Genomic DNA, 26,374 nt, shown 5'->3' with positions numbered 1-26,374 from the left:
AATTTGAAGACTTTCGGTAAAAACTTTCTCCAATAACATAATCATACGAAACTTTAAGCGGAAGTGCTTAATTACGCACTGGGTACTTTCACAATAAAAAAAAACAGAAGACCAAAATGATTAAGTTGTTTTCACTAAAACAGGCGAAAAAAGACGGTACCGATGGTGGAGAAAAATCAGGAACACAGAAAAAAGCATCAGCTGCACAGTTGAGAATACAGAAAGGTGAAATCTGAAACTGTGTCTGAGAAATTCAACGAATTTATCACATTCCATTGATTTGAGTAATGCCCATAAAGAGGGATTTTAAGTCATTTCGTATCCTTCCCCCTCATTTCTTACCCTGACAAAAACCATTTCGTACTGTGACTATTTTGATATTTCATGGAATATTAATATTTCTCTAATTTTTGGGCTATTTTCATATTTCTTGATCCATGTGAGACACACATTTCTCCTCACTAGTGAGATATCTGTTCTCTGCAAATGATAAGTTGAAATTTGATTATGACGACAAAATGTTTTGTTTTCTTCTGAATTTTCCTATTATGACGTCATGAATAAAGGCGATCATGCCTGATGACGTCGCACAGGGCTGCCAAGTCTCACACATTTAGCGTGAGACTTTAATGCGTGAGACTCACGTATGTTCATGCTTTTTTGGGGGCATTTTCCTTTGATCTATTGTTTTTCCTCTTTGATCTTTTCAATCTTGGCCAAATCTTACGTATTTGCTTCATGAAAAGTTGGAAGTACCGGTCACCCAAGAGAATATAAAAATATGGAATTCCACTGGAATCCCGGCTGGAATTTTGATGGGATTCCAAGTGGGATCCCACCTTATTCCATCGGGATAAAATTTCGGGAATCTAGCCAAAAGTCCGGGAATTCCGATGTATATCCCGGTTGAAATATACTGGGATATTGTGGGATTTCAATTGGGATTCCACTGGGACAAAATTTCGGGATTCCCGTTAAAAAAAAACGGGATCCCGCTGTAAATGTATTGGGATTAAATTTCGGGATTCCCGTAAAAGAAGTGGGATCCCGATGTAAATCCCAGTGGAAATATACTGGGATTATGATTGGAATATACTGGGATTCCCGGAAAAAAAAGGGGGATCCCAAAAATAAATCCCAGTAGGTATACAAGTACCAATTCAAATTGCACTGCCACTGGGATTCCTGGGTTATTTGTGCAAAAGGATACATGTCATGTTCTCCTTTCTGTTAATTAATTTGCTGTCTCTGTACTTCCAACTAGTATTGCTGAGTAAATTATGGTAACTGGAATATCTGCATGCAATCTGTTCCGTTTGCAGCTCCATTTGAAACTATCATTAAATCCCCTAAAAGTATAAAAAAAATCCACAAAGAATCATTTGTTCAATACGTTTTTAAAGCAACAAATTAAATAGAAATATTATTGCATGCTTAAATGGTAGATTGGAAGTTAGTCCAAATAATAATGAAGTCTTGGAAGGCTATTTAAAAAATTTTGGCAAATAAATTACCCTCCCCCTTTTTTATCCCCTGAAGATAAATAACTAGCGACTTACTATTTTCACCAAATAAACATACACACAACTGAATTAAATTTTTATATACCTACTACTAGTTATGCCTGTTATGCGACAAAAAGTTTATTCATTGTTTATGTTAAAAATAGATATTTTCAGTTTACGCTTTCAGACTTTCTGATGTTGATTTGCTCAAATAAAAACCATAAAAATCATAGTTCCCTAATAAATTATTTTTATAATCATTATAAACACATATACACATGTTAAATTAAATTATTAATGCACTTATCTGAAAACATCTGCATCTTTGGTCCTCCATCACCAGCGTAATCATATTTTGATGACGTTTTTTTCAGTACACGAACGTCGAGGTGACAATCTCGCCCCAAATTATATCGGCCAGAAGTTGATCTTCTCCGTAACGGTATTATAAATAAATTAAGGGTACCGCAATAAAGTATTATTTACGGGCCAGTTTTTACTGAATATAAGACAAAAATACTTTATTAATCGGCACATGGTGAATATAGATAAGTTAGAGTCCGCATTATTTAGGACAGTAATTTCTAGGGTCGAACTGTTCAGTACAATTGAAAACAAAGCACGCGGTGTCGATTTTTTACATAAGTTGAGAAACCAAAGTTTTACGCCCAACGTTTTACGATGTCGATCAATCTTATCATTGATGCCAGACGATAACTAATAGAAACGCACTTATGGGAACTTGGGGAACATCAGAAACGCCCAAGCTTGTCTGGCAAAACAACCGGCGTTGACATTTCTTGGACGCCCTGCCATTTTTATCGCGAAAATCTCGGCATTTTTTTTACTTATAAATATCTGTCAAACTTGAAACTGAATATTAAGTGACGCTCAAAAGTGATTGGCTTCACTTGACAGCTTTGGTGTCACACACATTGTTAATTAACACCAATAACCTGTACTTGATGTACATATGTATACACAAACAAAACACTTTCATATTTTCAACAACATAATTATGGTTCATATTTCCCGTTTTAACTAGACTGGGATAGTTATCCCGATTTGGATCCCGGCTTTAAACAGTTCTGATTGGGATCCCAGCTTAAGACAAATATCCCGTTTGGTATCCCAGTGTCCGATAATTCACCCGTTTCGTCTAGACTGAAATCCCGGCTTCAGACAGTTATCCCGAATGGGATCCCAGTTTCAGTTATTTATCCTGAATGGCATCCCGACTCCAGATGCTTATCCCAGCTAATCCCGACAATTTCACCGGGATTGTATTGGGATCCCGATGGATCCCGTTTTCGTTTTCTCTTGGGCACACATGAAGAACACAATGTTCTGAAAATCTTTCAATAAGAAGAATACAAATCATCGGAGAAACAGATTCTGACACTATAACTTGTGCATTATGATATTTCTCCACTCTCTACAGTCAGTCAGGGGTACTACTTGTACAAGTTTATTTTATTCACTTGAAGAAGTAAAAAAAAATAAACATATATAAGTAAATAAATGATGTTTGAATAAGCTCCCCTTAATTTTCTCAAAAATTTACTTGTATAAGTAAATTTTTCTTACAATCCCACAAAAGTCCTCAAGTTTTGAGATGTAAAATCATGCCTTAAATGATTTTTCCCAGGTTTGCTCAAATTTTTGTTATAAAGTTCAATGTTTCATCTCATTAATTCAACAAAGAAACTGATTGCGCAAAGATCTTAAGTATTTGCGCAAGGCCTTCAAAAATTGCTCCTTGGGGGCTTGTAAATGAGCAGTGTTCTGAAGATAACAGACAAATGGAATTTTGATTGTCCATGAAATTGCACTGAAATGATTAGTAAAGACATCTGCAAAGAGCAGATAATTCAAAATTCTATTAGAACAAAGAAATCCTTAGAATTCAATAAAAGAAGATAGGATGACTTTTTTACTTCTACAGGTAAAAAAATCTGAATGTCTAAGGGACATAACTTAGCCAATATTTTTTTTACCTATACAAGTAAATAAAATTAACTTGTATAAGTATCCTACAAATTTACTTACATGTGTATATTTTTTTTTACTTCTTCAAGTGAATAAAAAACACTTGAATAAGTAGTACCCCTGACTGACAGTTGAATTTTAGTTATTTAAAAAGCTAACAAGCCGTGCCCTTTAAATAATAAAATTTAACTGTCTCGATTGGAGAAATATCTTAATACAACACTTGTTGCAGTGTAGGAATCAATATTTATACCATAGTACCTCATGGGAAATTTATATGAACCTAATGAAAGCTATATGGATGCCATTTCGTTCTTCGTAGGAGATAGTTGTTGGGTGTGCATAGACCAAGCATTACATGTAGGCTGGGGGAAAAAGTTAACACAGCATTTACTTTCTCACTTCATGTACATGACATGTTTACTCTGAATTTTTGCTAGACAATGGTAGACATTAAAAGTAAACTAGCATTTACCTCTGTGTTAAAGGGAAAACAGTGTTTCTTCTTATTTTGAAATAAATAAACAGGCGTTTACTTTTGCGTTTACTTCCACATTGAAGTGAAAAAAGGCATGTCTTCTATTTTTGCATGTTTACTTTCAAGTGCACATTAAACTATACTTGTGAAATATCTATTAAACACCTGTTCACTTTTAATTAGTGCACATAAAAACAAATTATGAAATCAGAGTAAATGCCAGTTTATAACTGACTAAAGGAACACAGAATAAATGCACCACAAAGTTGTTACATTTTTGTACAACAGTGAGAGTATACTTCAGCTTGAGCTCAGCTAGGTACTGACTGAAACGACTTTCATTACATGGCCAAACTCACCCCATCAGCAAAATGTCTTGGTTTTCAGCAACACACTTCTGAAACATACATTATGCAGATTGCTAATTGAAAATTTTATATTGAAAAACCTCAATAAAAAATCAGAGAAGCACAATGGAAAGGGCATGGTGCCAATGCAAATCTCAAGAAAAAATGGCATCAGATAAAAGGCTGTGTGCTGAACATTGTAAATACGTGAATGGTCTCGCTGGAACACTGTGGCTTAAATCAATAGAACAACACACTTATTAATTAAGGAGTCAGAAACTCAATTTTCGGCTCTCCCTCGACACCATTTGCGAGTATGGTCTTGAGGAAACGATGATAGTCCGTCGGACGGGGACGATAAATAGATGACCCGTGTTAAGAGAGAGCCATATCTCTTGCACGTTAAAGACACCCTTGTAGATTTCGAAAAAAGAGTAGGCTAATGCCGCTACAAGGCAGCACTCGCACCCTCAAAGTGGAAAGGGATTAATATAAGTTGTAAAAACTTGTTTCCCAATCCACTATAAATAAATATGTTTAAACTAATTAAGGAGTCTTGATCTGACATTGGCATATTATTATGATAGTACAGCAATAGGTGTATTATTTTTTTTCAGATATTCATGAACTCAATTTACCAAAGACCTGTCAAGTAGATTTTCCTGATCAAGATGACTTATTAACCTTTAAACTTACCATTTGTCCAGATGAGGTATGTATTTGTATAAAATATTGGAATTCAAAATAAATAAACAACATATATATACTTTGAAGGAACGTATAAAATTTATTTATATGAGCTTTAGACAAAAACTGAGCCTCACCAAAAATTTTGTCTTAAAAACTACACCTGACACTTGAAAATTGAGATTTTTAAAATCTAAATCCTTGTCAAAGAAATCAACTTAGTTTGAACATGGAACAATTTGTAAAAGAACCATAAACCTTTATAGGTCAAATTACTGTCTTCAACACGGAGCCTTGGCTCACACCCAACAGCAAGCTATAAAGGGCCCTAAGAAAATCCATTCAAACAGGAAAACCAACGGTCTAATCAATATTAAAGTTGAGAAACATGTTTTACTGTGTTCAAATTTTTACTGTTTTTATATTATAAATGTACATGTTTGTAACAGTATACCGGTATGTACTCCCAACATTACAGGAAAAGTGCAAATTCTATAAAAATACTCCATCAAGGAAAGATACACAATCCAATAATTATCAATACAGATCACATGCCTGTTATTTCTAAGTCAACTAATACAATACAACAGAACCAAAGTTTAATCATATTGTGTGCTAGTCAACAGAAAAAAAATGTCTTCATATATTTTTAATAGATACACAGCTGTTATAGGATTGTTCAAAGTTTCTGGAAGAATATCTGTTAAGCAAAACAAATATATGTTGACAAGGTGTCTTCAACTTTAATAGTTTTTGAAGAGGCTTGTCATTTTTCCTGTCGAAGGTCTGAGTTTCTCTCTGGACTTTGGTTACTCTGGCCTCTTCCACCAACAAAAGTGACCACCAGGATATACATTGTAGTCAAGGATGCTGAAAGTAGCAATTTACCCTAGCAAATTACCATTAATGATATATCTTTCTTTTATTTAGGGTTTCTACAGAGGAGGAAGATTTGTATTTAGTTTTAAAGTAGGTCAAGGTTATCCTCATGACCCACCAAAGGTCAAATGTGAAACAATGGTGTATCATCCTAACATAGATTTGGAAGGAAATGTATGCCTCAATATTTTAAGGTAAGATTAAAAAAACTGTTAGATTTGAAATATAAAAAGTGTTATGTGACAGTAGGTCTCTTCTGACAATGAAAGAATTTTAAAGTTTTATATAAAATAGGGTACTTTGAATCTAAATCACAATTGTCAAATGTGTAGCTCCAAATCTTTTTAACCTTGACAGCTGGGTCAGGATTGAAAAATGTATTCTATCTGTTAGCATGCAAAGTGACATAATGTTGACATTATTCTCTTTCATTTTATCACTTATACTATTTTGTTTTCCAATTTCCTATTTGATCAATTTATGAAATCAATTTAGAGAAATGTTTACAAAAAATTATCAAACACATCTTTTATCTATCAAACATCAAAAGACTTAGCCTTTAAGATTACATGTACATCTATAATAAAGCGTTACTGATCAGACTGTTTTATCTCTAATTTTTCATTCGTAATTTCAGTTAATTTGTCTTGTTTTGTTTTTTAATTCATTTTAAAAGGAAGACTCAAGTAACTTAAGTCTTCCTTTTAAGTTAAGTTGTCATTGTTAGATTCTTAAATAATACTGTCATTGTTCATACATAGAAAACACACAAAATAAAGTGCTGAAATAAGGCATACTAGAAAATATTTAGTAGCAAACTAAAATGTATTTATGATTTTCTAAAAATGAATAGTTTACTTGTATATGCATAGGAATATTGAAAGAAAAACAGAGGTTCCATCAAAGATATGGAACCATGTATTCTTCAGTATTCTAAACAACACTGTGGTATAATTCTCGATATATCTATACTTAGTGCAGACTCAGAGATATACATAATAATGGATGTTACAATATACCTCCCACGTAAATGTATTGGAACCACGCTTTGCCGATTATATCTATAATACTAAAATTACGAGGTCCAATTTGTCAGCCGTCATCACGTAAAAACGACGAAACAAAGAATACAACTTTATATATTACTAATATAGTACAAAGGTGTAGATTAAAAATTACACCACTCCTGGCCCTTTTGTTTTCCACGTAATTAATATTGCCAATAATTAAGAAGTTCCGGGTCGAGTCCGATACCGATACCAATAGTATATTCACCTGTTACCTATTACCTTATCTGTTTCGCATCTGACAGGAGCACCACCAAACGGTGATTCAGGATTAATATGCTATATACACGGGTCATAATCATAGGGTTGACACTACTAAATTGTCAAATTGTTACCTATTGTAGTATGTTTTAAATCAGTAAGACTTTCTAAGATAATAATACGAATACTAAAAATCTGGACTAAAAATAAGGCGTACACCGATAGTTTTCAATTTGTTAGTGGGCATGACGTAAAACAGCAATTCAAAGAATTCAACTTTATTTATAACTAATACAGGACAATACTGTTGATTAAAAAATACTCAATTCCAGGACCTTTTGTTTTCCAAATAATTAATATTACCAATAATTGATAAGTTCCAGTTCGATGGGTTCAAATAGAAAGATTTGAAAGCAGAGAAAACTGTGTATTTTATAATCGGCATGACTTTATCAGATGACAATATTAATACTAAAGTAAGGCTTGCGCATAGTTATATACTTTAATTCAGTCACGGACCCGCGATATCGCGGGTGTGTTCTAGTTGTATTAAAAATTGCAATGAAAAAAAGACAAATTAAAGAACTTTTATTCTTATTCGGATGCATAATAAAAAGAATTATACTGCAACTAGTTGTGGTATTTCCTAAATATAAAACACAGCTATATTTTGTGCAATGTCAATTTCATCATGGAAACTTTCTCCAAAATCAGGGGTTCATTAAGGGATAAAAATAAGTTTGCTTTTTATACGACCGCAAATTTTGAAAAAAATTTCGTCGTATATTGCTATCACGTTGGCGTCGGCGTCGGCGGCGTCCTAATACTTTTAGTTTTCGCACTCTAACTTTAGTAAAAGTGAATAGAAATATTTGAAATTTTAACACAAGGTATATGACCATAAAAGGAAGGTTGGTATTGATTTTGGGAGTTTTGGTCCCAACATTTTAGGAATTAGGGGCCAAAAAGGGTCCAAAATTAAACTTTGTTTGATTTCATCAAAATTGAATAATTGGGGTTCTTTGATATGCCGAATCTAACTGTGTATGTAGATTCTTAACTTTTAGTCATGTTTTCAAATTGGTCTACATTAAGGTCCAAAGGGTCCAAAATTAAACTTAGTTTGATTTTGACAAAAAATGAATCGGGTGGGTTCTTTGATATGTTGAATCTAAAAATGTACTTAGATTCTTGATTTTTGGCCCAGTTTTCAAGTTGGTCCAAATCTGGGTCCAAAATTAAACTTTATTTGATTTCATCAAAAATTGAATAAATGGGGTTCGTTGATATGCCAAATCTAACTGTGTATGTAGATTCTTCATTTTTGGTCCCGTTTTCAAATTGGCCTACATTAAGGTCCAAAGGGTCCATAATTAAACTAAGTTTGATTTTAACAAAAATTTAATTCTTGTGCCTCTTTGATATGCTGAATCTAAACATGTACTTAGATTTTTGATTATGGGCCCAGTTTTCAAGTTGGTCCAAATCAGGATCTAAAATTATTATATTAAGTATTGTGCAATAGCAAGTCTTTTCAATTGCACAGTATTGTGCAATGGCAAGAAATATCTAATTTCACAATATTGTGAAATAGCAATTTTTTTTTTTAATTAGAGTTATCTTTCTTTGTCTAGAATAGTAAGCAAGAAATATCTTATTGCAAGAATTTTTTATACGACCGCAAATTTTGAAAAAATTTTCGTCGTATATTGCTGTCACGTTGGCGTCGTCGTCGTCCTCGTCGTCCGAATACTTTTAGTTTTCGCACTCTAACTTAAGTAAAAGTGAATAGAAATCTATGAAATTTTAACACAAGGTTTATGACCATAAAAGGAAGGCTGGTATTGATTTTGGGAGTTTTGGTCCCAACATTTTAGGAATTAGGGGCCAAAAAGGGCCCAAATAAGCATTTTCTTGGTTTTCGCACTATAACTTTAGTTTAAGTTAATAGAAATCTATGAAATTTTGACACAAGGTTTATGACCACAAAAGAAAGGTTGGGATTGATTTTGGGAGTTTTGGTTTCAACAGTTTAGGAATTAGGGGCCAAAAAAGGGCCCAAATAAGCATTATTCTTGGTTTTCGCACAATAACTTTAGTTAAAGTAAATAGAAATCAATGAAATTTAAACACAATGTTTATGACCACAAAAGGAAAGTTGGTATTGATTTTGGGAGTTTTGGTCCCAACGGTTAAGGAAAAAGGGGCCCAAAGGGTCCAAAATTAAACTTTGTTTGATTTCATCAAAATTGAATAATTGGGGTTCTTTAATATGCCGAATCTAACTGTGTATGTAGGTTCTTAATTTTTGGTCCCGTTTTCAAATTGGTCTACATTAAGGTCCAAAGGGTCCAAAATTAAACTTAGTTTGATTCTAACAAAAATTGAAACCTTGGGGTTCTTTGATATGCTGAATCTAAAAATGTACTTAGATTTTTGATTATTGGCCCAGTTTTCAAGTTGGCCCAAATCGAGGTCCAAAATTAAACATTGTTTGATTTCATCAAAAATTGAATAATTGGGGTTTTTTGATATGCCAAATCTAACTGTGTATGTAGATTCTTAATTTTTGGTCCAGTTTTAAAATTGGTCTAAATTAAAGTGCAAAGGGTCCAAAATTAAACTAAGTTTGATTTTAACAAAAATTAAATTCTTGGGCCTCTTTGATATGCTGAATCTAAACATGTACTTAGATTTTTGATTATGGGCCCAGTTTTCAAGTTGGTCCAAATCAGGATCTAAAATTATTATATTAAGTATTGTGCAATAGCAAGTCTTTTCAATTGCACAGTATTGTGCAATGGCAAGAAATATCAAATTTCACAATATTGTGAAATTGCAAATTTTTTTTTAATTAAGAGTTATCTTTCTTTGTCCAGTATAGTAAGCAAGAAATATCTGCAAGAATTTTTTTTAATTGGAGTTATCTTTCTTTGTCCAGAATCAACTTAAATCTTTGTTATATACAATATACAATGTATATTCACTTTTTACTACCAACTGATAAATTTAAATAATCTTTACCATTCAGTGATAACAAGCAGTTTTTTACATCTTAATATTTTATGATGTATTTAAATGAGTAGTAATTGTTGCAAACTCCATTAGAATATTTTAATTGAAATTAGTTTCGGAATAAGGGAAAGGGGGATGTGATTAAAAAATTGGGTTCAATTTTTCTCATTTGAAATTTCATAAATAAAAAGAAAATTTCTTCAAACATTTTTTTGAGAGGATTAATATTCACACTAGAAGCCCGATTTCAGTCTGAAACGGCCATTTTGGTCTGATCACATCTTGATTGACTGGATTTACCGCTAGAGAAATTCGTCCAGATATTTCAGATCGTTTAGTCGCCGTTCAGATCGATAGCCTCATCAGGTAAATCAGTTCGTTAAGGCGTATCAAGACGGAAAAGACTGAATCATCTAGCGGGTTGTTTAGACCCGTTAAGACCGTGTCAGACCAAAACAGACCATGGATACAAAGTTACGTCAAGATGTTGTCAGACCGTGTCCAGTCGTGTTCAGATTTTAATCATTTGGACACAAAACGAGTGAAACTTTCCCATTGTTTATCAGGGGTTGCTCCCCTTTTAAAAATAAAATAAAAGTTAGAAAGAAGACGGTTTATGTTAACTGAAAGTCTACCACGTCCCTTTAATCATGTTAATTAAATAAAAAAAATATTCAATTTGAATTCTTACTACATCCTATTTAACATGGTTTGTATATATTTTAAAAAATAGCTCAAAGTCATACTGCTGAACAAACCGCCGCGAAATGACTAAAAAAAATTCAACAGATTGCCGAAATAACATTTATTTATTGAATGTAAGCACCTGAACCTTTATATTAAAGGTTTACAAGTGATTACAATACATGTTTTTGCAATTACAGACTGTCGAGGGTGGTGAAAAATTTGTCATGTTGACGCAATAGATCATTTTTACACCCGTATTAAATAATTACGGATGTCGGCCGTGAACACACAGGCACTTGTCTCAGAAAATAAATTTCCTATATACCTTATTAATGTATATAGGATTTTTTTTTTTCTGAGACAAGTGCCAAAAAATTTCCTATATACCTTATTATAATAAGGTATATAGGAATTTTTTTTTCTGAGACAAGTGCCTGTGCGTGAACACTTGAAAACGCGTGATCTTAATAATTATGTTTAATTAAATTTAAGATGTAACATTTTTTAATATTGTAAATGAATGCATTCATTTAACTTTTAATGTTGGCTATATAAATTGCATTTGAGTGAGGCAGGGAAAAATATATATATATAACTAGAATCTATGTCTTTTCTCGTTTTCCGTTTACTGTCATGCCATTGTCCGTTCATTTTTGCCAGACTCATGCGTTTGACTTTCCATCTTTATTTTTCACTTAGTCTATAATTCGAGAGCCTTTTATAAAAAAAATATTACACACCAGAAGACTTTGTTAAAAGATAAAGTTTGAATATTATAGCAGAAAAAGGCCAGTGTACCTGAAGTACATTTGAAGACCAGGTTATATATATTACATGAATACAGCATAATAAAGCTGGTTTAATTTGAATTACTATCCATTAGGGACATTTTCTGACGATAATTAATCAAATCTGACAAGTTTGATTAAAAACGGAAAATAAGCCCGTAAACGATTTAACGTTACCGTACCCTCTTTACTTGTCGCATGTCGGCATCTTCAAATGGCAAATTTATTTTACACAAATTCGTTGACATGCCATGGTAGATGGACACTACAGCACAATATAAGCTGAGCTGGAAATAACAATTGGTGAGTAGAAATGAATAATATTTTAAAACATGCCTATCAGACATGAGAATAATCATTGATCCGGCCAAGAGTTTGAAGGAAAGATGTTTACATAAATTTGTTACATTTGTGCATACAGGTATGAATTGACTTTCTAATACACCACATTCTTGTACAGTAACTTGTTCAAAGGCAAAGTAAGAATTTGGGCTTGTAAAAAAAATTATTCCTGTGATTGGAACCCCCCCCCCCCCCCTTTTGGAAGATCAATGCATGATTTGAAAAAGGTACATATAAACTATGGTTTAAATCCTCCCTCTTAAAAAGGGCTGGATACACACCTGTTTATTGCCTAAACCATTGTGTGTATTCACAATGGTTTGGTTGGGGGGGGGGGGGGGGGAGGGGGGCCTATTACCAGACCTAACCCCCTGATGGAGTAACCCTAGTCCAAATAATTATGACGTCTGGCAAGGCTATTTTATTTTTTTTCTGAGACGCCTTCCTAGGACGTTGTAGGAAGGCGTCCCAGAAAAAAAATTTAAATAGCCTTGCCAAACGTCATAATTATTTGGACTAGAGTAACCCTACATATTCATATTTATTGTATGTTTAATAATGTATTGATAACTGTCACGTCCTAAAATTTGCATGAAATATCTGTCACTGGATTTTTTATAACTCATAACCAACCAATCTTCACATGTATGTTACAATGATGATGCACCTATTTATATAGCCACTGGTGGGTGATGTACAATAATTATAATTTATCACATATTTGTTATGAATACCTTCAAGGCTTGGGTTTGCATATGCAATAACCTCTAAATTGCTCAATTACTCAAAAAAGAGTATATTGATATTGTGCCCTGATTTTAAATGATGTGACAGCATTGCGTCCTTAACGACAATTTTTTACACTTTTGTGATAAGAAATTTAAGATAATTATCCAGGCATGTTTCATTAAATTGCAGGCGCGGATCCAGAGGGGGGTTCCAGGGGTTGGAACCCTTTCTCTTTTTGAGGATCAATGCATTTGAATTGGGACATGTAATTGGAACCCCCCTTTGTCCTGGTTTTCAAAATGGCTGGACTCTCCCCTGAATTGTTATCAATGATTTGTTTTGCTCTAAATTTTGTAGAACTTAAATATAACATGTTATAATCTATGCATACCATTGCTTTGTCATGTATGTAGTAATATTCTACAAATTCTATTTTGAAATAAAAAAGTATTATTAAAAGAATTTGTTGAATTATTATTACTACAAATATCACAAATCAAATACATGTAGTTACTGTAAATTCAGAAATTATTGCTTGCAAATTATTGCGAATTTTTCATTTTAGACTTAAATGCGATTTTAATTTTTACGATTTTGTGAAAAATCCTGTTTAATTCATATAAAATATCACAAAATGTGCGTTTAAGTTATTGCGTTTACAACTCAGTCGCATTTTTCACAATAATAAAAACCTCACATTAATTTCTGAATTGACAGTAGTATATAAAATAGTATTAATGCTATTGACTTATTTAATTTTATACATGTTATAGAAGTCGCATGTAATACAAGTTATAAATACTTAATTCTTAATGTAAATTTTTTTTGTAGATAAGATATCACATTGGTTTGAGCATGATTCCCAGCAAGATTATGAAGGGGCATATATATCATATATACATACAAATGACATAGGAAATATATAGTGTCACTAAATTACTCTCATACGGTACCTCACCTCTGTAGCTGTAAATTGCGAAACGGTGGATTCATTCATAATTTTGAGTTACTTATTGCAATTGGAAATAACTTTGATAAAGCTAACAGCATTATGCCATGATGTTGATGGGATGTTCGATTGGACAAAACGGAAATTGTGAATTGAACAAATAGCAAACTTGAAATTCATAGGAAAAAAAGTAGGAAATTGGAATAATGAAAATTCATAGTTTCAGTGATTATCTTACAATCATCATGATCATTGTCAATACTACAAGTGCATCATCATGATCATATATATCTGAATTCACCTTGGATAATTATACATTTAAAATAAGAATTTGGATATAATAAGAATTTCTGTGCTGGCGTTGCTACTGTTGGTTTCATGTACCACCAGCTGGGAGTGTTAAACCTTTTTGACCTTTCGTGAGGGTCTGTCACGGTCCGTCACAATTGGTTAGTGTCATATATGCATGATTATGGAAGTTTCACCAACCTAGACAAGCTTTACAGCCCTGGCACGGTTGTTGGTTGCACTTAGAGTCAAATGACAGCTTGCTGTATACATTTGTAGTTCAAATAGTCTGAATGAATCTACATGTATGGTGACAATCTTCTAAATTACTGTTCATTCTGAAACTGGCATTTTATACTAGTACATGTAGTAGTCGAACATATTAAACAATACATGTACTTCAAAGTATCAATTTATTTTGTCTCGCCTTACATGAAAGTCATGAAAGTTGGTTGTATATATGCAAGAAATATGTATTACAGTCTTGGGGTGATGATGTAAGCTATTTTTAATAGAGCTTTAAATTTATAAAAGCTAAAAGAGCTGGTTCAGGGAATGAGTAAAATATACTGTTACATTTTATTACATGTAATTGGATACATTTTATTGTATATGAGTACCTTGCAAGGTCTACTTGTCTATCAGGTTAGGTTGACCTGACCTTAATTTTATTTCATGGATAATCTAAGTGATTTAGGTTATTTCAGTTTAATACAATGTTAACATGGTTAGGTTTGTTTCTCAGATACTTCGTAATGAAATTAGAGACTGGAAATGGGGAATGTGCCAATAAGACAACAACCTGACTACAGAGCAGACAACAGCAGAAGGTCATCAATGTTTGAATTGTTTCTCAGAAGCTGTAAGCTACATTGAACATGTTGGAAACAAACATAATTTTTGTTTTGCCTAAGGAGATATGGTATCAGGGGTGAATCCAGCCATTTAAAAAAGGGGGGGATTCCCAACCCAAGACAAAAGGGGGGGGTTCCAACTATATGTCCCCATTCCATGATCGTCCAAAAAAGGGGGGTTCCAACCCCCTGAACCCTCCCCCTGGATCCACCACTGGGTATGAATTTTGATGAGACGACTTGCATTACTTAAACTATAAACCATGTAGACCAAGTGATTTTCTTTTTAGTCACTATATAATAGGTCACTGCACACCCTTCAGCAAAGACCAAAAACTTAAACTTCATGATGAGCACCCTATAAATGGCTCTGCTTGGAAAGAGCTAGGCTTCTAACAGAGTTAATGTAAAAAATTCAGACGAGAACCCAACAGTGATGACAACTTGATTTATACTAGTATACATGAGCTACAAACAAACAAATATGTGATAAACAGCAATCAACAAAAACACTACAGACAAAAAATTAAGGGGAGACTATTTAAATATAAAAAAAAGAAGATGTGGTATGATTGCCAATGAGACAACTCTCCACAAAAGACCAAAATGACACAAACAGTAACAATTATAGGTCACCGTACAGCTTTCAACAATGAGCAAAGCCCATACCGCCTAGTCAGCTATAAAAGGCCCCGATAACTATAAGAAAAAGTAAAGCGATTCAAACGAGAAAACTGACGGCCTTATTTATGAAAATAAATGAACAAAAACAAATATGTAACCAAGGATTTGTATAGTGTCTCACTATACAAATCCTTGATGTAACACAAAAACAAACGACAACCACTTAATAACAGGCTCCTGACTTGGGTTTATTTACTTTAATGTAAAGTAAATAAAATTAACTAATGTCTTGTACAAGTATTACCCTGACGTTCCGTGAAAATTGTTTTCAAAAATCTAATTTGTCCATAATTCTTTTATGTAATAAACTTATTTAAATAAATTCAGACCTTCACCTGTCTGATCACCAGCATGGCTAAAGGTATTACTCCCAGATGTATTGGCAGGTGACACCTCCAGGTATTCAAGCGATTTCCTGTCGGACTTGCAAGTTCATGCATCATTTCACTTCTGTCAGTGTACACGACCGAAAACTTGAATCTTTCCATTTTAAACTTTCAGGTGCATAGGTAATCATTTGATAATATACATCTCTGTCCTGCGTGTCCGATAGTGATACACTAGTCATTACTGTTTATAAATAACATTTCTGGTGTAAAGAATATTATTCATAAAAATTTAAATAATTCCAAAAAAGAGATTTGATAAAATAAAAATTTGCTTACACATTTTTTCCAATGGTAAATTTGGGGTAATGTAAGTACTCGTTGTCAAAAGTAAAGGCCAGTTTGAAACATACAAGAAAAATTGATTTAACAAATATATATATATACGCACTTAACGACCATTCTTTTATACGCCTTGATAGAAAGTTACGGAACTATAGATAGTTGCAATTTAAAATTATATACATTTTTACATTGAACATAAGAAAGAAATAAAATTGAGAATGGAAATGGGGAATGTATCGAAGAGGAAGCGGAAGGTCACCAACAGGTCTTCAATGCAATGTAACGAGAAATTCCCGCTCCTGGAGGTGTCCTTTAGCTGGCCCCTAAACAAATATATACAAGTTCAGTGATAATGAACACCATACTTATTTCCAAATTGTACACAAGAAACTAAAATTTAATAATACAAGACTAACAAAGACCAGAGGCTTCTGACTTGGGACAGGCGCAAAAAATGCGGCGGGGTTAAACATGTTTATGAGATCTCAACCCTCCCCCTATACCTCTAGCCAATGTAGTAAAGTAAACGCATAACAATACGTACATTTAAAATTCATTCAATTCAAGAAAAGTCCGAGTCTGATGTCAGAAGATGTAACCAAAGAAAATAAGCAAAATGACAATTAAACATAAATAAACATGCAATTTGCCCCCTCCCTTTTTGGGAAAAAAAATGGTTGCTTATATAGGGAATCACTGAGCCGTGACTGGAGCGGTCCCTCTCTTAGGTCAGTCAGTGGGCCATCACTTACGAAAATTCCTGGATCCGCCACTGAGCATGTTATCATGGGATGTCGATGGACTATTGTATACCAAAAGAAGAAGAAGAGAACCAATTTGAATTAAAAACAGGTCGATATTTAACCTGCTCTGGTTCGTCGAAGTAATGGACAAAGTAAAATCACAGATTTCTATTTAAATAAAATTGTTCTCGAACAAAGGAAGGAATTCGTCATCACAATTGTTGGGTATAATGTATTATAATGTGAACATCGTTCTGAAGTACTGTATGCCAAATTTTCTGTTCCAACATGCACGTTATATATATGCTACTGGACGTCCCAAGAGAATTTTCTGTTCCGACATGCATGTTACCAAGAGATGTGAATATTTTCTTGGAAAAGTATTCAGTAACAAAGTTTCAAATTAATATCGGGATTTATTTTCTTTCTTGATATATTCAGTAACAGCAAAAAGAATAACTTGACTGCTTGTCCGCTAAATTGGGCTGTTCTTGCCAGATAAAAGACTTATAGTTATATAACTCGAAAAACTTTTAATTTGTATTTTTTTTTTTAATTTATTTTCATCACTAGATAGCTGAAATTTATTGGGAAACTTGCATTTCGGGCATATTCTTTGCTTCTTAGCTCGAATTAAAGAGTGTTATAAACTTTTTCAAATGTTGAATACGCAACCAACAAATGGAAGTTTTTAACGACCTTGACTAGCTATACAGCCCTTGCACGGTCGGCCCTGGCTTGCGCCTTTTTGGGCATTAAATAATTTAATATGTTTACCATGTGGTAATTTAAATAATTTAGAATGATGAGAAAGTTTAATAAAAACAAAAATTTAAAAAGCAAAAATTTGGATAAATAAATGAATAAAAAATGTAAAAAAATTAAGATTAAGTAAATAATAAAATAATAAAAGAATATAATACGCAACCAAATCTCCAAGTATTATTTATGTTTCTGGTAAAGGCGTTTGATTGGGTATTAGTTTGAGGTAGGCGTGTTTTCGGAAACATTCCTCCAATCAGACCTATTTGACATACATGTGTGCGCTGATGCGTGTACACTGGCTATTGTAACGGCACGTGTGACTGTCTCATATCGAAATCTGTCGAGCGTGACCAATGTTTATTGTAGAATTTTTTGTCATGTGGTCAAATTATTTGACATACAAGTTTTAAATTTGCATTTTGAAAGATTATTTTCGGAAGTTGTCCCGTATATACTATTCTAAAGTGTTAGAGAAAAAAAAAAAGACTTTAAAGGAAAGATACATATCAACGGAGAATATAACCTGAGAAAACTATACTAGTCTACTAGCATAATAGTCAAAGATATAAAACATGTATTATATGGCTCTGATATTAAATTTAACGTGTTCTGGAAAATTTTGACAAAATATAATTGCACGAATTTTTAATCGATCGCTGACCTTTAATTCTAGAAGTGACTTGTAACTGTTATAAACATGCAGAGACAATTCTATGCATTATGGTTTAAGTTTACAATGAACACACTATAGTTATACATTTTCCTTTTAAATATCAAATAGACAATCACCTTTCGGATAGACTTGCTTTTTCTTTCTTTTCGTAAAAAATATCATTCGTCCATTTAGAGACATAAATTACAAGTTATATATGTCTCTGGTTTATTATATTTGATTACTTAAAAAATGCTTCAAAATACTATGAGCCTGTATTGGGGTCCCAACCGATCACACAAAAAAAAAGGGGCGAGTTCCAACTATATGTCCCCGTTCAAATGCATTGATCGTCTTATAAGTTTATGACTCAACGGTTTCCTCCAACAATATGGTTTGATAAATTTCTTTCGAAGTTCATTACTTTTCACATACTAAAATAAAATGATATTCATCTTCAATTACTTGTTTATCACACATAATACAAAATCTCGGATATGTCTCAATATTATAAAATCGACAAGTTTCTATATTCAAACAGTGAGCAGATATATGCGGTATTTACAAATGAATGGTTTTATAAATATAATTTACAGCATGATCTTAATAAAATTGTTGGGGTCAAATACATCTATGCAACATACATTTAGGCGAGTCTTCAAAAAATAGTACATTTCACTATTAAAGCTACCGTTTAATCTATCTTTGAATTCAAATTAAAACAAATTCACTTTTTTTACACCCTGATGTAACCGTATTTTTAAAGTGTTGTCATCCGTATCAATAAATTGTTTAATAAAATTGAAGTGCATGAGTATTATTAACGTCTAGGATAAGTGTGAGATTTCTCTGTTGATGGGAATAAACAAAATTTAGCTGAATTTCTATTATTTAAATTAATGAAAAGGCAAGCTAGTGTGTGTTTGAAATGATATTGTTGAAAGGGATTTATAGCATGAAAAATGTGTATAACTGATTTTACGTTGACTTGGACTGCGAATTTGAAAATAATATATTTGTGAAATCACATTCTACAAGATGACATATTTTGTAAGTACGTTTAATATACTCTATAACCTTTCATTCTAATTATAGTATCTTTGAAATGCATTTTATAGCGGACTATGCGGTATGGGCTTTGCTCATTGTTGACGGCCGTACGGTGACATATAGTTGTTAATGTCTGTGTAATTTTGGTTTCTTTTGGACAGTTGTCTCATTCGCAATCATACCACATCTTCTCTTTTATATTTATATAGCTATTACTTGCAACTGCCACATGTACATGTTCTAGACTCGTGTCGCTGAAAGAGGTCTCCTTTCAAGTTTGAAAATAGGTGGAAAAAAGCCACACCCACTTATAAGATATATACATGCTCTCAGTCTGACTGTTGCATTTTGAACAAACGAGTGAAAGTCCAGCGCCATGTAGAACAAAATAGTTTCAACATTCATTTATCATTATCATGATCTTGACCTGCATGGATATATGCATTTAACTTGCAACTGTACGGTTAAACAAACCGGTTATTGATGGCTGCACAAAAATCTTTAACCTCAGACAAAACATGAAATTAACTGTTCAGGAAAAACGAAGTCCATCTAGCTAGTAGTAAAATACGGAAAAATGAAAATAAATATATGCAAAATTTTCCCCTGGATACTGTGTTTTGGACATAAAGAAGCCAATGTCCCAATTTCCCGAAATTCCATTATGTTTGACAACGATTTTGATGTAAAACAAAACTTTAACCACAGACTGAACCTAAATGCTGAATTAGTCGGCGTGAATGCTGACGACGGAACCTTTATTTTTTACCAATTAATTAAATGAAATTGCGCCATATTTACCTGTAAATATTTTTTTACCTATAGCAAAAGAAAAGCAAATGGTATGTTGTCAGAGCTACCTTAAAAAAATAATAAATCCAGAGCTCTTCAAAATTGAAGAAGAAAACTAAGAAAAGAAAGATTTAAAATATGTGCGTCAGTAAATGTATATAGAGAGAAGAAAACTTCACCGGCTCAACTTAAATTCCAGCCGAATTTCACTGAATAGTGGATGCTATTGGTGTTGTTACAAACAAAGATGATGACTTTGTATTGTGTAACGATCCAGAAAGCAGGATCATTTTATTAGGATGCAAAGCTAATTTAAAATTTAAAATTTCTGTGTACAATATCAGAGGAAGTTTTTGGTGGTATCTATAAAATTTGTCCAAAATATTTCAAACAACTTTATACTATACATGCATGGCTTCAAGATAGGACATTATATATGTGTCTATTCTCAACTACAAATACCAGCCTTTAGTTCAATGATGTACAGAGACATTTTAAGGTGTAACTGTGTATATTTATACAAGTGAACGTTTTAATTCAGTATACTTTTTGTTATTAAAATGACTTTAACTCCGCCAGTCGGTAAACTGCCGATCCCGAGCCCGGATAAAGAAGAAGGGAAGTCAATCTTTTAGTTATTTTATATAAATAAAAAAAAATTGGCGCAATTAGATGATTATTTTATTGGCGCAAATCATCGGATACCTATAGTTTTGAAAATTAAGTGGCGCCAAAGAAGTTACTTTTTGGCACAAATAGATATCGCCCGAAATAATAGCTTAAACCCTTTCAAACTATTCTATTAATCTCTCCATGCCATATGGCATAGGTTATGATTAGCCCTCGGGGAAAAACAGTCAAATGAATGGATAATTATTACAAGTACGTGTATTCCCGACAAACAATGACAATTACCAAATTCGTGCATTACGTGTAAATGAATGCATTTTGTAAAAACATTAAATCTGTATTTATATAACTGTACAAATCACCCATGCAGAAACATATATACACATGGAAAAAAGTATTGCAACACCTTAATTTTTTAAAACATGAAAAATTAGTCTCTTATTTTGGATGGAATATGATAAAATATTTGTAAAATAATATTGAAACGTAGTTAATGATAACATTGGCTTTAAATCGAACAAAAAATGTATGAAAAAAAAGTTTTTTTCGAACTAAAATTTTTATAACAAAATGAAGTGTTTTTTGTACAAAAAAATGCATTTTACAAGTTTTACTGTAGACGAACTTTACAATGTCAGACATTTCAAAATTAATCTTTAGAAGATTGTTCACATCATGGTTGGTCGTTATACGCCAAAGAATTAGTACTTTGAGCGCAGCTTCCATTCAATACGACGAAAGCAAGCGATCCATGGTAAAAAAGACATTTAAAGGGCACATATTTATCTTTCGTCTGACAGCACGTATACACCGCAGTTATCGTGAATTATATAAACATAAAAAAAAAAAATAACATTATTTTTTTAAGACAAAACAGAGAAAAGAACTGATAAGTGCGGGTATTCCATGCGCCTTGCCTCCTTTATGTTTCGATATTTTAGAAATTAATTATTCTTTTATCTATTATAACACGTGAAAACTACACCGGTGAGTTCCATATATGTCTTCAACTTACAGCTGGTCCTGAAAATGCATGAAATATTTGCCACTGGACTTTTAACAACCAACAATCAATCACACTACAACTTAAAGTATATATAGTAGTGAAATACAAAATGAATATTATAATGATACAATTAGCAAAATAAATAGAATACAAATACACACTACTTTATTTAACTGACATAATTTAAAGGAATACTCTGTAAACTATATAAGTAGAGAAGCGAAAAATTCTTTTGAATACTTAACAAACTTCCGAACAGTTCATGTTTTTTTGCTCAATTTAAAATCTTGAAAACATAAGCATGTATATTAAAAACTGACGATCAGACATCACTAATACGTGTATACACAAATTCATTAATTCTTTATTAACGTTTAGCCCTACGGCACCTTTCTATTAAGAATGATGATGAGAGTAATTGTAATATAAAATAGGCATGTACTTTCTTACGTTACGGATCATTGATTTTGTTACCTGTTGACCCGGTTGATTACTAGCACGTGCCATCGAACTCAACCATTTTAACTAAAATAGATTTTGTTTAAGTTAACGCCATATGTATACTAAGTACAGTATACCTATCATATGGATTAGAAAATGCATATTATACGGTGATACTTTAACACTGTCCCGACAGAGACTGAATGAATGCAGTGTGATGATCAGGTTTCGGGATCCGAGAAGTCTTTTTTCGAATTTCCGGATGTCGGGAATATTTTTTTCCAACTTAAATAGAGTAAATCTCACTAAATTAATACACATGCAAACAAAAAGCAACAGCTTCAACGGTTAACTAGGACATATATCAACAGAAAACGAATTAAAACAAATGGCATACATAAAACCAAAATATGCATGTGTTAATTTGCCTCCGGTGCATTTCTGTGGATCCTTAACTTTTTTAGGTTACGTTTAGGATTTTCCGTTACTAATCTTCAAATACGAAAAACATTTTCACCGGTGTTCACAACATTTTAAGGTTTATGGCATACATTCTGGTGTGTATACAATTAACATACGTCCTTGCATTTAATTACCAATATACATTTATATAAACTAACATTTATTAAAAAAATAAACAACATATATAGACGAATAATTTATTAGTTCCTCGACAAAACAAGAAAAGAAATAAAGAATCAACAGAAGATTTAATTTTTCTTTGTAATTAATCAAAATAATACTTCAAACAAATCCTAATATAAAAAAAAACCATATATACAAATTAATCTAAAATGCATTATCGAGTAGAAGGGGCGCAACTCGTGTTATCAAACCGGTATACTAAACGGATCTAAACAGGGTCTGAACATGTTGAACGTAATTTTGTATCAATGGTCTGTTTTGGTCTGACACGGTCTTAACGGGTCTAAACAACCCGCTAGACGATTCAGTCTTTTCCGTCTTGATACGCCTTAACGAACTGATTTACCTGATGAGGCTATCGATCTGAACGGCGACTAAACGATCTGAAATATCTGGACGAATTTCTCTAGCGGTAAATCCAGTCAATCAAGATGTGATCAGACCAAAATGGCCGTTTCAGACTGAAATCGGGCTTCTAGTGTCAACAGCATAGTGAATTGCTCTAAGAGAAAACAAAAATTTTAAGTTCATTTGAATACATTCATTCTGTGTCAGAAACCTATGCTGTGTCAACTATTTAATAACAATCCAAATTTAGAGCGGAATCCAGCTTGAATGTTGTGTCCATACTTGCCCCAACCGTTCAGGGTTCAACCTCTGCGGTCGTATAAAGCTACGCCCTGCGGAGCATCTGGTTATATTTCGATTTAAAAAGCTATAAATATATACTGATTTAAGTTGCAGTATAAAAACAATATTAGATCAATGTCACAAAAATATAAACTTTTTTTATTAACCATCGAAATTCGTATAATATTGTATCAAAATGGATTTCTGAGGTAGGTTTTTTTTTATTTTCTATTATTCTATTGGGTTATCATATTTACTTATTTCAGCAAAAACTTGGTTTGAGAATTAAAAAAATTAAGCATATTTTTTTCTAGCGGTTATTTACGAAATCATCAATGCAAGCTAAAGATTTATTTGAATATTTGAGCTTTATCTAACAGGGATTAAAAAAGAACAGCCACACACACAAAGAATACCCACCCTCTCTTCAGTTTTTTAATGACTGTACTTGTCGTAGTAGAATCAGAATTATTCATGGAAGACATAGATTTATTGGAAATTTACACAAGCCTGGGCCGTGATATTCGCTAATTTTATCCATGGCTAACGCTCAGGATAAAATTCGAATATCACGGCCCAGTCCATGAATTATTTCTTAATTGAAGCCTTGTTGACCCAAAGAGGAATATTAATATACAATATTTGATGGATTACTGTATAATGTATTTATACTTTTAAAATGTGTTTTTCATCTATTTTTAGAGAAGACTGGAAACCTGTGTTAACAGTTAATTCTATAGTATATGGATTACAGTATTTATTTTTGGTAAGATTTTATGACGCATAGATTATCAGCTTTTAGCCAAGTGGTGATACTGGTATATTGATGTTAAGGTCCAAGTCATAGAAACAAGTTATAATAAAATAAAATAATTGTGAAATTTTGTTTCTAAGATAATATCTTTTTAAACTATGACCAACTTGTACCAACTGCTCTTTAAAAAAATTTAGACCCCTTTTGATTATTGGGGCAGTAGGTCAAAGGTAAATGTCAAAGTTCTTATAGCTATAAATACTGAATTCAGGGGAAAGATGCTTTTCTTGGCATATGTTTTTGAGCCATAAATCAGATCTTTACCTTATTTTGAGGCAACATGAGCCTTTGGGCGAAAATTACCACACATTTAAAGTCATTGGTTCTAATGTTAAAGTCACAACAACAATACATAGACAAGAAGTTTTGGTTTACAGATAAATATCTTTTGGAATAAACAACCAAATCAATATAAAACTTAGTTAGGTTATGTTTCGTTAAAATAGAAATAGGAAGATGTGGTGTGAGTGCCACGGTCTAATCTATATAAACAAAACGAGTAACGAGAAACACGTATACATTACATAAACAAACGACAACAACTGAACATCAGATTCCTGACTTAGGAGACCATATTGACTTTAGTGAAAAGTTGAGACAACACAACGAATGAGAAAGTGGAATCAGGAAAAAAATATGTTGTAAAGCATTAGAACTTTAATGACAATGACATGTTTCTCTTGTACTGTCAGTGTTTCTTGTAGATGATTAGAGGATATTTAGTACACAGTTGTATAACATGTATAATGAGGAGCTACATTTAAAAAATGAGAAGTTGTTATGGTACACCCACCTTTGAACCAAATACAACAGTAAAAGACCTAAAAGTTCATGATTATAATAAGTTTTCTTTTTGTTATCTGTCCTGTTGCAGATCAGAATTTTTTTTTATTGTATTAAATAAAAAAAAATTAAAGTCATTTAAGCCATTGACTTCTTTATTATCCTTCTTAACTCCATGTTAGTCATTCTACTTTCACAACCATTAACTTTAAGATGCTGTAAATTTTATTCCTCTGTAATGTTACGATGTCATGATGATGTAATAAAACTTGAGAAAGACGTAAAAACTGGATAATTTAATACTTCAATAATGTACTGTGGATTCATTATTTATCGTTGGTTACCAATTTTTAATTCACACAGCATATAATTCATGTTTAATTGTCTTTTCTAGGAACCGAATCCGGAGGACCCGTTAAACAAAGAAGCAGCAGACGTATTACAGAACAACAGACGGTTATTTGAACAGAATGTTTCAAAATCAATGAGGGGAGGTTATATAGGATCTACAATGTTTGACCGATGTTTAAAATGATGACCATTATAGTTTAGATATAAAAAAAATTGTGACAAACATTTCATACAAGTTGTATAAGAAAATACATCATGCAAGTAATACCACTGCACCATCAAGGCATTTTATTGGATGTGTAGTAAGAGAAGCTCTGATATTATTTGTTATATATGTGTTGTTTGGAAAAGATTGACGTTGGAAGAGGATATAAAGTGGGTTGTCTATCAAATTGTCACTGATCAAATGAATGTTTTAATCAGTGACATTTTGAAAAGGAGAAGCAAAAGTCTTCTTGTCCTATTTTCTCGTGGATTGTTAAAATAATTTAAAAAAACATTACAGTGTACTATTTAATCTTTTATGAACCCTCGATAGTTTTGGTTTCTTTTGCTTCATGATGTATCATAATTGTGAAAAATCATTCATAAAAACCTTTCAAGTCACTGTGAATCATGATCTTTAAATAGTTTTTATTGAATAAATCATTTCCTAAAGATTGGTCTGTCTTTTCCCCTGATACGTCAAGTGTATCTAGTTAAACTGCCAGTATACACTAAAATATTTCATTTTTGTTTGAACAATTTTATCATACACCGTATAATTGACTAGAAAAGACCTTTCTCGTCTAGGCATATCTAAAGGCCACAATATTCCTTTCACCATTTTGAAACTATTTAAACCCTGAACTTGTCTGATCCTGTGTTAAATTACAGAATAAAATAGTGATATTTTTGTTTTTTTCACATACA

The 26,374-nt window shown here is 32.5% G+C and overlaps 1 protein-coding gene across 1 annotated transcript; it reads left to right on the top strand.

The window, feature by feature from the left end:
• Nucleotides 1–44: 44 nt before the first annotated feature.
• Nucleotides 45–26,374, top strand: LOC134682982 (NEDD8-conjugating enzyme Ubc12). The gene is made up of 5 exons (XM_063541955.1): nt 45–225; nt 4,937–5,031; nt 5,937–6,079; nt 24,217–24,280; nt 25,506–26,374. The coding sequence occupies exons 1-5, from the start codon at nt 117–119 to the stop codon at nt 25,644–25,646; spliced, it is 552 nt and encodes a 183-aa protein (XP_063398025.1). The 5' UTR covers nt 45–116; the 3' UTR covers nt 25,647–26,374.

Source organism: Mytilus trossulus, chromosome 9 (genome assembly GCF_036588685.1).
Source record: "Mytilus trossulus isolate FHL-02 chromosome 9, PNRI_Mtr1.1.1.hap1, whole genome shotgun sequence".
Lineage (NCBI taxonomy): Eukaryota > Metazoa > Mollusca > Bivalvia > Mytilida > Mytilidae > Mytilus > Mytilus trossulus.
Note: the sequence above shows the minus strand (reverse complement) of the source record. Positions and strands in the feature narration are given on the sequence as shown.

Excerpts from the sequence above, each read along its gene's own strand:
- LOC134682982 (XM_063541955.1), top strand. The coding sequence starts at position 117 with ATGATTAAGTTGTTTTCACTAAAACAGGCGAAAAAAGACGGTACCGAT. Across the intron at positions 226-4,936 it reads ACAGTTGAGAATACAGAAAG|ATATTCATGAACTCAATTTA; the intron begins GTGAAATCTGAA and ends ATTTTTTTTCAG. Across the intron at positions 24,281-25,505 it reads GATTACAGTATTTATTTTTG|GAACCGAATCCGGAGGACCC; the intron begins GTAAGATTTTAT and ends TGTCTTTTCTAG.